The sequence below is a fragment of the Felis catus genome, chromosome D1, assembly GCF_018350175.1.
Source record: "Felis catus isolate Fca126 chromosome D1, F.catus_Fca126_mat1.0, whole genome shotgun sequence".
Taxonomy (NCBI): Eukaryota; Metazoa; Chordata; class Mammalia; order Carnivora; family Felidae; genus Felis; species Felis catus.
In genome coordinates, this window is record NC_058377.1 from 10013359 (window position 1) to 10026140 (window position 12782).

The 12782-nt window shown below is 45.3% G+C and overlaps 2 protein-coding genes across 2 annotated transcripts; one reads left to right on the forward strand and one right to left on the reverse strand.

Annotated features, from left to right (window-relative positions):
• Positions 1–6173: 6173 nt before the first annotated feature.
• CRYAB (crystallin alpha B) lies at positions 6174–9375 on the reverse strand. The gene is made up of 3 exons (XM_011286345.4): positions 9020–9375; positions 7796–7918; positions 6174–6518 (listed from the first exon to the last, which is right to left on the reverse strand). The coding sequence occupies exons 1-3, from the start codon at positions 9218–9220 to the stop codon at positions 6315–6317; spliced, it is 528 nt and encodes a 175-aa protein (XP_011284647.1). The 5' UTR covers positions 9221–9375; the 3' UTR covers positions 6174–6314.
• Positions 9376–10183: 808 nt separating this feature from the next.
• Positions 10184–11541, forward strand: HSPB2 (heat shock protein family B (small) member 2). The gene is made up of 2 exons (XM_003992345.6): positions 10184–10376; positions 10889–11541. The coding sequence occupies exons 1-2, from the start codon at positions 10283–10285 to the stop codon at positions 11341–11343; spliced, it is 549 nt and encodes a 182-aa protein (XP_003992394.1). The 5' UTR covers positions 10184–10282; the 3' UTR covers positions 11344–11541.
• The last annotated feature ends 1241 nt before the right edge of the window (positions 11542–12782 follow it).

Genomic DNA, 12782 nt, shown 5'->3' on the forward strand with positions numbered 1-12782 from the left:
AAATACATTTCCCTTTCTGTCAGCTTCTGTGGAGGATTAAAGATGGCCACAAATTCTTTGACACTCCTCTCATTAAAAGGTGGAAGTCTATGCCCCTCCTTTTTAAATGTAGACAAACTCTGCAACTGCTTTGACCCCAAAAAATATGCAGGTTTCTAGGCCCAGGCCTTAAGAAGCTTGCACTTCCTGTCTTGTGGAATACTCCTTCCTGGAGCCCTGAAGTCCAGTCACCTGATGGAAACACCCTATAGAGAGGCCTTGAGACTACAAAGACAGGGAGAGGGGCTCAGCTGAGTCCAGCCTTCTAACCATCTTTACCAAAGCATCAGGAAAGAGGGTTAAGCCATCTTAAAGCCTAAATACCACCAACTGACCTCAGTCAAGGTCATGAGGAGCTCAAGAAATGCCTAGCTGAGCCCCGTGCTATAAATAGTAAGGTCTAATAAAATGATTGTTAAGCTACTAAGTTTTGGGATAGTGTGATATGCATGAATAGATCACCAGAACAATATTCTATAAATTAAGATTGTAATCTATAAACTTGCGGAACTTTCTTATTGGTTCTAATAGTTTGTCTATTGATTCTGTCGGGGTTGTTTTAGCAGACGATTATATCATTTGCAAATATCTGCCAATATGCCCATTCTCCTGAGTTTTATTTTTTTATTTAAATAATTTCATATTTATTTTGTCCATATTGTTATTTACTTTTTCTGCTTAAAAAAAAGAAACAAACAAACAACTAGGATCACTATGTAACAAAGAGATTGCACTCTTAATAACAAAGAGATTGCATCACTATGAACTTACTGTTCTATCTTGTCAGGAAGTATGTCTCTCGTTTACTCTTTGACCTACCACTTTCCTGAAACTGTATAGCAGTGAAAAGTTTTGCTAAATCTAATGGATGCTTCAGCTCATATGTTACTTGACTTTTTATGTTCTGTATTTGACAATATGCCTGACTACTCCTTTCTTCCCTTGGTGTCTATGATATCGTGCTAAATGCTTTTTCTCCTATCTTTCTGAGACACCTCTTTGTCTCTTTTATAAGTTCATCTTTCTCTGCCTATCCCTTACATTTGTCTTTCCAATGATTCTGTTGTTGACCTTCCCCACAACTCTTTTTGGCTAACTCTAGATGATACTATCAACACCCAGACCTTCAGCTCTCACCTATGTGCTTCCATATTCCATATCTCTGCTTCTATACCAGATGTGTCTCCAGAGCTCTGAATATACATACCCAACTACTTACTGAATATCTCCATTCAAATTCCCAAAGGCCCACAAACTCACCATACCTACAACTGGACTCATAATCTTCTGTCTCAAATTTTTTCCCTCCTAATGTATTCCATATCTGGGTGAATTCAATAGCCCTCTTTTATGTATCTTAACCACTCTTTCTTAGTTTTATTATTATGTACTATATAATAAGTTTATCCAGTTGTCAAAACCAGAAACCAAGGAGTATTTTGGTTCCTCCTTTCTTAACCCATTCAAACATAGAGAGCCTTGTAAACTCTACCTCCATGTTATGTTTTGATTATGTCCCCCTTTTTTACCTCTCTGTTGCCTTTTCCATGCTCCAGTTTTCCCTTATTTCTCATCCATTCTGCTGTGAGACCCTTTAGGTTGATAGCTCTAATTTCTATTTCAGTCCCCGCATATCAATCTCTATAGTGTTCCCAGAGTGACTCTAAAAAGACAAAGTTGATCACAACACTCACTTGATTAAAGCCCTTTGTTGGCTTCTATTTCCCTCAAAATAAATTCCAAAGTCCTTAGCAGAATCCTTTTCTAACTCCCTTGCCTTGTCTGTCACACAGGCCCCCAACTCATACATCTGAAGCCCTAACCAAACCTAAATACATGGGCACTTCAGGCTCTTCACTCTTCCTAGATGTATTCCCTTTCCTTTTCACCTTGCTAAGTCATATAAACCAATGATACTATCAACTTGCTAAGTCATAAACAGCTAAGAATGCAGTTAGACACCCACTTGGAAGGCTGTAACCAAAAAGATAGATGATAGTAAGTGTCGGTAAGAATACGGAGACATTAGAACCCTCATATACTGCTGGTGGGAATGTGAAATAGTGCGGCTGCTTTAGAAAACAGCCAGGTGGTACCTCAAAAGGTTAAACATTGGGGCGCCTGGCTGGCTCACGTTGGTGGAGCAATCGACTCTTGTTCTCAGGGTCATGAGTTTGAGCCCCATGTTGGGTGTAGAGACTACTTTGAAAAACTAAAAAATAAATAAACATGTACCCTGTAGTGAATTGTAGTAATGTACCATAGGAAGTGTGGATCTAATGGTTTAAAAAAAAAAGGTTTGGGGCTCATGGGTGGCTCAGTCAGTTAAGTGGCTGACTCTAGGTTTTGGCTGAGGTCATGATCTCCATCATGAGAGCCCTGAGTCAGGCCCAGATCATGGAGCCTGCTTAAGGTTCTCTCTCTCTCTCTCTCTCTCTCTCTCTCTCTCTGCCCCTCCCCTGCTCAAGCACACATGCACATGGGACTTTCCCCCCACGAAAACAAATAAACTTTTAAAAAAGTTTAAACATAGAGTTATCATATAATCCAGCAATGCCACTCCTTGGTATATACTCAAAAGAAATGAAAACATATATGCATGCAAAAAAACAGTAGTGTTCATAGCAGCAGCATCGATAATCGTCAAAAAGTGGAAGTAACTCAAATGTCCACCAGCTGATGAATGGGTAAATAAACGATGATATCCGTGCAATGAAATATTATTTGGCATTAAAAAGGAGTGAAGTACTGATACATGTAATGACATGGAAGAAACTTGAATACATTACACCAAGGGAAAGAAGCTAGTCACAATGGAATACATATTGTATGATTCCACTTACATGAAATGTCCTAAATAGACCAGTCTATAGAGACAACAAGTAGATTAGTTGTTGCCTAAGGCTGAGGGGTGGGCATCGGAGGATGACAGCTAATGGGGGTAAGGTATCCTCTTGGCTAATGAAATGACCTAAAACTGGTTGTAGTGATGGATGCCCAACTGTGTGAATATATGAAAAACTATTAAAGTCTACACTTTGAATGGGTTAATAGTGTAGAACAATATCTCAATAAAGTTGTTAAGAAATTTTGATCATGGGTAACCATCTCCAATATTCCTTGCATGTCCAGGAAATATATTCCTTTTAAAGGACCCCATAGCAGACATTTTAAAGAGACATCATAGAATCTTGAAAAGATGTCTTAGAATTGCCCTTTTATTTGCCTGCTGTCCTACTCAATTCTTAATTCCTTTAGAGCAGACATGTCTTATTTTTGTACTTAGCGTATAGTGGGCACTCAAATATTTATTGAATGATTAAGCATTGTCAATTTCCAGAACAAAGATCAGACCCAGTGAAATATTCAAAATAAAACATAAAGTATGAAATAGAATTTTTCTAAACAAGAAAATATGTATTACCTCTAAACCAGTAGTCAAAAACATTCATCTGGTCTTCTAAGTGTTATATCTGACTGAAGTTACATGCATTTATTATACATTATTTCCTAGAATTATTCTATAAAAAATGATAGTTTAAAAAAAGGTAGGGGTGCCTGGGTGGCTCAGTCAGTTGAATGTTGGACATGATCTCACCATACATGGGTTCAAGCCCCATGTCAGGCTCTGTGCTGACAGCTTGGAGCCTGGAGCCTGCTTTGGATTCTGTGCCTCCCTCTCTCTCTGCTCCTCTCCCACTCATGCTCTGTCTGTCTGTCTGTCTCTCTCTCTCTCTCAAAAATAAATAAACATTAAAATTTTTTAATAAATAAATAAATAAAGGTAAAACACTTAGTACAGTGCCAACCACATAGTAAGTGCTCAATAAATATTAGTTAATATTAAATAAATAAATAAATAAATAAATGCTAGTTAGAATTGCCTCAACAGACTGGTAGCATAACTCAATTATGAATGAAACAGAATTATGGATGAGTTAGCTTGTAAAACTGAGGGAAAAATCCTTAAATATACTGGACTAGAAAAGTCCTACACTAATGACAATAAACAGCCATAGCAGAAGAGGCGATCTGGAAAAGAAGAACAATAAAGAACTAGTCTCACTTGAGTCCAGTTAAAATGCACCAAAAAAGTGACCCTACACATTTTGAACGAATTTGTCAAAAACATAAATATCAAGATCTAGTATGCAAAATATGATTTATTTAACACCAAGTCATTAAGATTATGTTTGCTTGAGAAATCTGGTAATCCACTAAAATGATTAAAGTTGACACATGGTTTCCAAGACATTCTCAGATTTTTACACTATTTAATTCAGCCTCTATCAGTTAAGTTTTTTTGCATACCAGGAACATAAAAGCATTGTCAAAATAAATTAAACAAAAATAAGGCATAAGACATTCTGAAGTAAGGAAGTCTAGAGCTGGCCAATTTAGCAATTCTGTGACCCATCAAGAACCTGGAGTCCTGCCACCTTTTTGCTCAGCCATCCTCAGCATATCATGGATGGTCCCTCATGGTTTCAAGATGCTTACAGCAATCTGAGTGCCACATCATCATGCTCCAATACCCAAAAGAAGAAGAAGAAAAAAAAATCTCTCCTTCCCACCTTTCTCCCTTTCTCTCTTTTGGTGAGTCTTTTTAAAAACTCAAAACCTCTTCCAGAAGCACCTCCAGCAAACTGCCCTCCTGTCTCATTAGCCATAATTGGGTCATGGCCTTTTCAAGACTAATCTTGACAGAGGGAAAGGAATCTCCATGATTGGTTTGGGCTAATCAAGATAGACCACCTGGGGCACCTCGGTGGCTCAGATGGTTAAGCGTCCAACTCGTGATTTGGGCCCAGGTCATGACCCCACATCACGAGCATGGGGCTTCACACTGGTTTGGAGCCTGCTTAAGATTCTCTCCCTCCCTTCCTCTGCCAGTCCCCCACTCATACTGTCTCTCAAAAAAGGAAAAAGATAAGATCACTTGTGGCTGGAACCAGCTGGAACCAAGCTGGAGCTTGGGTTTACTTTCCTGGAGCACATGGCAAGGAAGTATATGGTGGATACCTAAACCAACTGGGGAGCTGTTGGCAAGACTGAAGGTGGTATATAGGTTGGTCAGACCCCCAAGAGTATCTGCAACACAGCCACAAAAATTAGCTGGCTAGACCATGGCATTTCCGATTATTAGGAAGTTGTTTTTCAGGAGGGAACATTTTGAACCTGTATTGATGTGCAATTTATATCGTCCTAGCTCCACACCCCTGCATCATGAAAAATGTCGGCAACTGTTTTGCGTAGAATATTTTTAAAGTGTGGCCAACCTCCAATCTGTAGGTGTTGTGGAGGCAGGAATCTCACTTCACCTCATGGTCAGTCGTTGTGGGAGGTCAGAAATTAGGTAGATGCTGCTACAGTAAAATAGGAGTTGTCTGCAAACATTTATCCCAGATAACCCACACCAGGGCTATTTTTCATTAATTGAGTCAGAAGTTTTGTCTGGAACCACAAGTGGAATGGGGGTGTTTTTGTAAACTGTCTTTGTTTAAGCTAAATAATAGAATCCCTTACTGATCAATGATTAATTGTAATTCTAAAACAATTTTTTATGGTGGGTGGCGGTCATTGAATTGGTTCTCAAAGGAAAATTTATTGCCAAATAATTTAGGGATTACGACTGAAAGGCTTGTTTGGTGATAGTCGCCCAAGTAAGTCCTGGTTGTTGCTCTTGTGAATCAGCTGAAGGCAGCAGGAAAATGTCACTATTGGGGGCACTACCTCCTGCCTGGCAACATGATGAATTGCAGACTCACTAAGGCCTTTCATGCCTTGTTATCCAGAGTTTGTTCAGATTTATTGTTGGAAATGAGGGCTGAAATCAAGGAAGGAGACAGAGGAACTGATATTCCTTGAACTCTGCCAAGGGTTTTACCTGTTTTCTCCTTAATTTACTCCTCACAACAGTCTACAAATCAGTGCCACATGTTACAAATGTAATACCTAAGGGCTAGAAAGGTTAAGCGACTTGTGAAATTTACACTCTTAGTAAGTAATGGAGACAGCCATTCTGACTCTAATATCCCCAGAAGCCCCTAAATCATAATGCGGTGACTAAATGGATCTGCTGTATTTCCACATTAATTTTTTAAAACACAGAATATTCAAACACAAGACAGTTATCTGTTGCTGAATAGTATTTTATTAGCTTAATAATTTGGGCCTGCCCTTAGCATTAATAAGCTTCAGCACTAATCACAAGATTTTCATTCATTGGTGGGGACATTTTCTTGTTTTAAAAAATGCAGTCAGAGAAAGGGCATCTACTTCTTGGGGGCTGCGGTAACAGCAGGCTTCTCTTCACGGGTGATGGGAATGGTACGCTCAGGGCCAGAGGCCTGCTTCCTTGGTCCATTCACAGTGAGGACCCCATCAGATGACAGGGATGAAGTAATGGCGAGAGGGTCCACATCAGCTGGGATCCGGTATTTCCTGTGGAACTCCCGGGAGATAAAACCATGTTCATCCTAATCCAAGAGAGGAAATGAGGAAAAAGAGAGGTAAGAACAGGAAGTAGCACCAATTGCTGAGAACTCAGACATCCTTCTTCCCTTAGGTGTGACCATACGCCTTTGCAACAAGAAAGGAAAACTTAACAGCTGTTCTGGTTGGGGCTGAGATAAAGTTGCCTAGGTGGTCACTCCTACCAAGGAGAGTCTGAGAAGTCAAATAGCAAAACCTTGAAGGCTCTCCAAATTGAGGCATGGATATTTTTATGGGTATTTCCGAAAGGTTTAGATCAATGTTTGTTGGGCCTACAGGATCTAGAATATCGTCCATCATTGAAGATCTGAGTCCCTAAGGAAGCCCCAAAATTGTCCTGACTCTTCAGGAATGTCCCAGAATGTTCCAGACCAATAGGACTGCTGCTAAAAACAACAACAAGAGCAACAAAACTTCATCCAGGGAGACTATGACCCAAAGTTAAATCCCATAAGCAAAACTGAAACAGCCTGAGGACCTCAAACCTTACTGTCTGATGCACAAGTATCGGAGTTGTCAACAATTGGTCAGCAGCTGCCACATTTAAAAACCCTCCCAGAAATTAATGAGAATCTGTTCCATATTCTAGGATTCTGCTAAACACTAGCTGATTCTAATCTTTATACCAGCATGTAGGCAGACAGGCTCTCAATTAAGTGATTTCCACATGGGCTGCAAGGGTTTTAGCTGCTGAGTGTAGCTCTGAAACTTAGGCAAAACAAGTTGTTGAGCATTTAGATGGGCTAAAGATGAGAGGATTCAGGAGCATATGAAAACAACATCCCAAAGTCAAGGGTCTTCAGGGTACCTGCAATTCATATAGTGACGTAAAGCAACCACATGTCCAACAAATGCTATTCCTAAATCAGTGGTCCTCAACTTCGAATGTACGTTAGAATTACCTAGGGAGCTTCCCCCCACCTTGCCCCTTTAAAAAATGTTGATGGCTGGTGCCCACCCCTAAAAATTTTGGTCTATAATATGCCTAAACACTGGAACTTCTTCATTCCCCTAGTGATTCTAAGGTGGCCAAAAACTACAGGCTTAAATGGGAAGTAAACGTCCCATCTATCCCACCTAAGGCAATCAAATCAGAATGAACAACAAAGATCACTTCTCTGGCCCAAACAACAACAGCAGGTCTGTCCCTGTCCCAGACCTTTCTGGCATAAGACTGGAGGTTGCCAGACTCAGAGGCTGATGGCAGTGTCTGGCATATAGTTTTCACTGAATGAATGCGAAGAGAAAGCAAGCTACGCACCTGGCGCTCTTCGTGTTTGCCGTGCACCTCAATCACGTCTCCCAACACCTTGACCTTCAGTTCCTCAGGAGAGAAGTGCTTCACATCCAGGTTGACAGAGAATCTATCCTTCTCCAGACGCATCTAGAAATGGCAAGGGGGAGAAAAGAGGGTAGGAATGTGGATCACACTAGTACAGTCTCATCATTCTGCAGACTTTATCCTCCTTTTTTTTTTTTTTTTTTTGACTAAAAACATCCCATTTTGAATAAACATGGCTCTCTGGTTCAGGGGAGTCACCACAGTGGTACCCAAGGCATAGCACATGGGCATCAGATCCTAACTTTATTTACAGGGACAGGAAAGAAGACAGGCCACCCAGGCCAATCAAAAGGATGGGTCTGGGCAAGGTTTCTGCTGCCTCTCTGACCCTGATGCCCGGCCTTGTCATTTGTCCATGAGACAAAGGCCCCTTCTTCTTGCTCAGACCTCTGCCAAGTTTCCCACCCACTCAATCTGGAATGTTCTCCTAGCCCTGATTGTCCTTCCAAAGCCCTTGCTCACTCAGCTCCTGTTTACTCATACTTGAATATTTTTAAACCAGTGTATTATCTGTGACAGCTCTGTTAATCTTATCTGTTCACCCCATTCTCCCACCTTCTTAGGACAAGTGAGGAGGGGCCCCAAGAATTGGCCTATATTCTTTTCTCCTTAGGTATGGGCCCAGGTCAGTGCCCTGTCACAGCCCTGAGAAACCTGGGAAATCACAGACAAAGGAATTGAAAGGAAGAAAATAGTGGTTGCTGTCTCCAGCTCCATGCAGTGGAGATGAAAAACTCAGCATGAGGCAGGACTGTTTTCCTGATCTGAAACTTGAAGTAATAAAATTTATCAGGAGTATGAGGGATTAGAAGAGGTGAGCAAAGGAGTCTGAAGGCAGATCTTTCCCTGGATCTTTATGAATCAAACCAGAAAGGGGCATCCTACTTAGAAGTTAGGGGATAGAGGGTGATTTTCACAGCACATGGAAAAAATGTAGTGAAGTAGGATACAGAAGAGCATCCGATACAAACAGACAACTGGGTGAAAGAACCAGTAACCCAGTCTTTCTTCCCTGGTGGACACACAAGTGCCTAAAACACTTAGATGTAGCCAGATGTAGGCAAGGAGAAAAAGGAGAGCAGGTGGATAGGTTTCCAGGAGGTTCCAGGAAGAACTCTCCTGTCCTGGCAGAGGGAAACTTACCTCTGAGAGCCCAGTGTCAATCCAGCTGGGTGCCCGCAGGAATGAGGGTGGCCGGAGGTAGAAGGGGCTCAGGGACGTAGAAGTTGGGAAGAGATCAGACTCCAACAGGTGCTCCCCGAAGAACTGGTCAAAGAGGCGGCTGGGGGAGTGGAAAGGAAAGAAGGGCCGGCGGATCCAGGGGTGGTGGATGGCGATGTCCATGGTGGCTAGGTGAGTGGAGGGGGTCAGCTGGCTGGTCAGCTCCTTCAGCCGCGGCAACAGCCAGCCCCTTATATACGCAGTCTTGTGAAGCTTCTGGAATGGTGATGTCAGGAGTTTTATTATCCCAGCTCACCGCCCGTTCATGGAGACTTGTGATCGGGGATTTGGCAGTGTGACACATACCCAGTACTCACTGAGCTAAGAAAAGAGAAATACAAACACGTCTGAGCTGGCCAGTGACTTGTGCTGGTCTTGTTTCACTAGCTTTCCGTCCACGCCCAATGCCCCCCCCCCCTTTCTCTGGAGTTGGGTTGAAGTCAGGAATCCTAAGCAGGAGGGTGCTGTGCCCCTCCTCCTCCTCTGCAGCCTAGCATGCCAGGGGAATGGGGCCAGCGACTATCTTGGGCCTGGGCAGGAACTGGAATCTTCCTAGGCTGGGCCCCAGGGACATTAACTCTTTGTGGGTCCCTAGAGGAGAGCAGTGATCACCAACAAGTCAGTGCCAGCCATCTGTGTGGTGCCCGGGGTCTACCCGGGTTCAGGAAAGGACTCTGACATTGATCTGGGCAGGGGGACCCTTCCCTCCACCCCAAAGAAAAGGTGGAAAAGTTTCTTGCATCTCTCACCTTCCATAGCACACAGAACATTTAAACCAGGAGAGCTTTATGAAGAAGGGTGCAAGGTGCCCGGGAAGGAGGAGGAGAGGAGGCAATGTGGAAAATGTACAAACTGAGGGTTTCAGCGAGGCCTCTCCAGGGCCTCCCACACCAGCCTCCCCATCCCCAGCTGGCTGCCCAGCCAGAACCCCCAGCTGTCCCTTCGGGCAGCCTGTGACAGCTGAAGGGTGTGAGGCGGGGGGGAGAGCACGGGGGTCCAGGCGGGGCTGGTCGCACACTTGTCACTGGCGCTCAGGGCCCCGGTTCCCCGCCCCTCCCCCGCCCCAGGCTCGGCACTATTTTGGGTGGTGTAGACCCCGCCCCCACCCCCGACCGAGCCCCGGCTCTCCAGGCAGCTGGAGGGGTCGCTGCACCTCGGACCAGGGCCGCCGACGCCTCTGCAGCCATGTCAGGCCGCTCGGTGCCACATGCCCACCCGGCCACCACCGAGTACGAATTCGCCAACCCCAGCCGTCTGGGCGAGCAGCGCTTCGGAGAAGGTATGGCACAGACGCCACCCCCCTTGCTTCCCACCCCCACCTCCTGAAATTCTGGGCTGACCTCCCAATGGTACTGGCCTCCACCCCACTGCAGGCTTAACTGAACTCCTGGGGCGAGCCATCTCCCACCCCAAACTCCCCCTCCGTCCCCAGCCCAGCAGGGCTCGGTCCCCTTCCTACTGACCTCGGGGCAGACGCGGTGCCCGCAAGGCTCCCACGCCTGTCCCTGACCCGCTCGCTGTGCCTTCTGGTTCCCCTTCTGTCCACCCAGCCCCCTTTTGGTTTGCCCTCCTCCACCCCCCAGTCTCCTTCCCCATCTCAGTCCCCTCTTTCCAGTTGCCTCCTTCCAGTTGCTAATTCGCACCCCCACCCCCACCCCGGCCTCATTTTCCTACTTCTCCTGACTCCTCTCCTGCTTTCCCTGCTCCTCATCTCCTGATCTCCCCATTTCACCCTTGTTCCCACCCCATTCTCCCTCATCCTGCCTCTTGCCTTCTTTCTCTGCCCCTCAGGCCTCCTGCCAGAAGAGATCCTGACCCCCACCCTCTACCACGGCTACTATGTGCGGCCCCGGGCCACCGCAGCTGGGGAGGGCAGCAGGGCAGGGGCCTCGGAGCTCAGGCTCAGTGAGGGTAAATTTCAGGCATTTCTGGATGTGAGCCACTTCACCCCAGATGAGGTGACTGTAAGGACTGTGGACAACCTGCTGGAGGTGTCTGCCAGGCACCCCCAGCGCCTGGACCGCCACGGCTTCGTGTCCCGAGAGTTCTGCCGCACCTATGTCCTGCCTGCTGACGTGGACCCCTGGCGGGTCCGCGCAGCTCTCTCCCACGATGGCATCCTTAACCTGGAGGCACCTCGGGGTGGCCGCCATTTGGACACGGAGGTCAACGAGGTCTACATCTCCCTGCTCCCTGCGCCTCCAGATCCAGAGGAAGAGGAGGAGGCAGGCAGAGTGGAGCCCTGAGTGCCCTGGAGCCAGCACCCAGCGAGCCCCTTTCCACCTCCCGCCGTGATAGGAGCAGCTGCCCACCGCCCCAGAGGTAGCAGCATCCTTGGGGGAAGGGAAAAGTGCATGGCCCACAATGTATGGTTTGGTCCCTTGAGACATGTCAAAGTGTTTGTTTAGTCCTGGGTGGAGCTGAATAAACCCCAATCTCAGGGCCTTGTCTGTGCTTCTCCCTATTCTGTGGCCTGGACGATGGGATGGGCAGGGAGGGAGGAGGTCATAGCCAGCTAGACAAAAAGCTCCTCAGTTAGATGTACCCAACGTCACAGCACCCTGAGCTCACACTTGGATGCTGAGATCATACCCGGAAGCTGACACTGGCTCCAGATCAAATTCCTAGCCATAATTTTCTCACAATGCAACAAAAGAGAGAGTGATCCTGGGAGGGAAAAGGGATATGCCATCCAAACAGCCCAGAGGGCACTGTCTGAGCTGGTGATTAGAGACACAAAAACAAGGGTCTCCAGCCTGTCTGGCCTGTGTTGGGTAGGGGTTGGGGAAATCGTTTGAGGCTGGGCAGCGTTGCCTAAAGCCCTGTTTTCCTGTAGTAAGGTCTGTCTGCTGAAAATGGTGTCTAATTCTGAGCGATGGAGTATGCCTATGCAGGGCACAGACACAGGAGCCTCTGCCACTCTCACCAAACCACAAAGTCTCTCCAACCTCCGCACAGGGGACACCTTTTGTTTCTAGTCTTGGAACATCCTAAAGAGAGGAATCACTGCATCACCCACCCAATCCGAGTCTAAATACAGGGGGTCTAGGATTACTTGTGTGGTGGTGATGGCCAGAGAACCTTCCTTTGGACGCAGAGTCTTAATATGAGGGATATGCTGTGTTCAGGAAAGCATGCGTGCCTGACTTCTCAATTCCTCCTTGTAGTTCATTGCATGTGTATGATTTGAGGAGTGTCCAGACGAGCTCCCCTGCCCCCAAAAATATATGTTTTACCAGATTGTGGTGGACACCTCAAATTCTTCCATTAAAGTGGTTGATTCTGAACTTTTTTAGGTTACAGACCCGGGTGAAAAATCTAGCAAAAGCAATAGATCCTGTTATCAGAAAAAATATACGTGCTCTCACATTTGCCCTACGATTTGAATAGGTTCACACAGCTCTTGAGATCCACTCATGTACCCCTTCGTAGGCATCTGTGAATTCCCAAGATAAGAACCCTCACTCAAAGAATTCAATTCTTGGTTAAAAGATTACCATCTATTAAAAATGAAAGCATGCATCAGAGAAAAAAACTATTGATATATTCTTTTGTTCATCCATTCATTCAACAAGTATTTATCAACCCCCCAGGATATATACTATGGAGGATGTACATTACAAACATAAAATTTAAAAACTATGCTCTTGTATTGTCTACTCTGGGGAAACTTACATCTAGTTGT

Excerpts from the sequence above, each read along its gene's own strand:
- CRYAB (XM_011286345.4), bottom strand. The coding sequence starts at position 9,220 with ATGGACATCGCCATCCACCACCCCTGGATCCGCCGGCCCTTCTTTCCT. Across the intron at positions 7,919-9,019 it reads TTGACACTGGGCTCTCAGAG|ATGCGTCTGGAGAAGGATAG; the intron begins GTAAGTTTCCCT and ends TGCCATTTCTAG. Across the intron at positions 6,519-7,795 it reads GCAAACACGAAGAGCGCCAG|GATGAACATGGTTTTATCTC; the intron begins GTGCGTAGCTTG and ends CTCTTGGATTAG.
- HSPB2 (XM_003992345.6), top strand. The coding sequence starts at position 10,283 with ATGTCAGGCCGCTCGGTGCCACATGCCCACCCGGCCACCACCGAGTAC. Across the intron at positions 10,377-10,888 it reads CGAGCAGCGCTTCGGAGAAG|GCCTCCTGCCAGAAGAGATC; the intron begins GTATGGCACAGA and ends TCTGCCCCTCAG.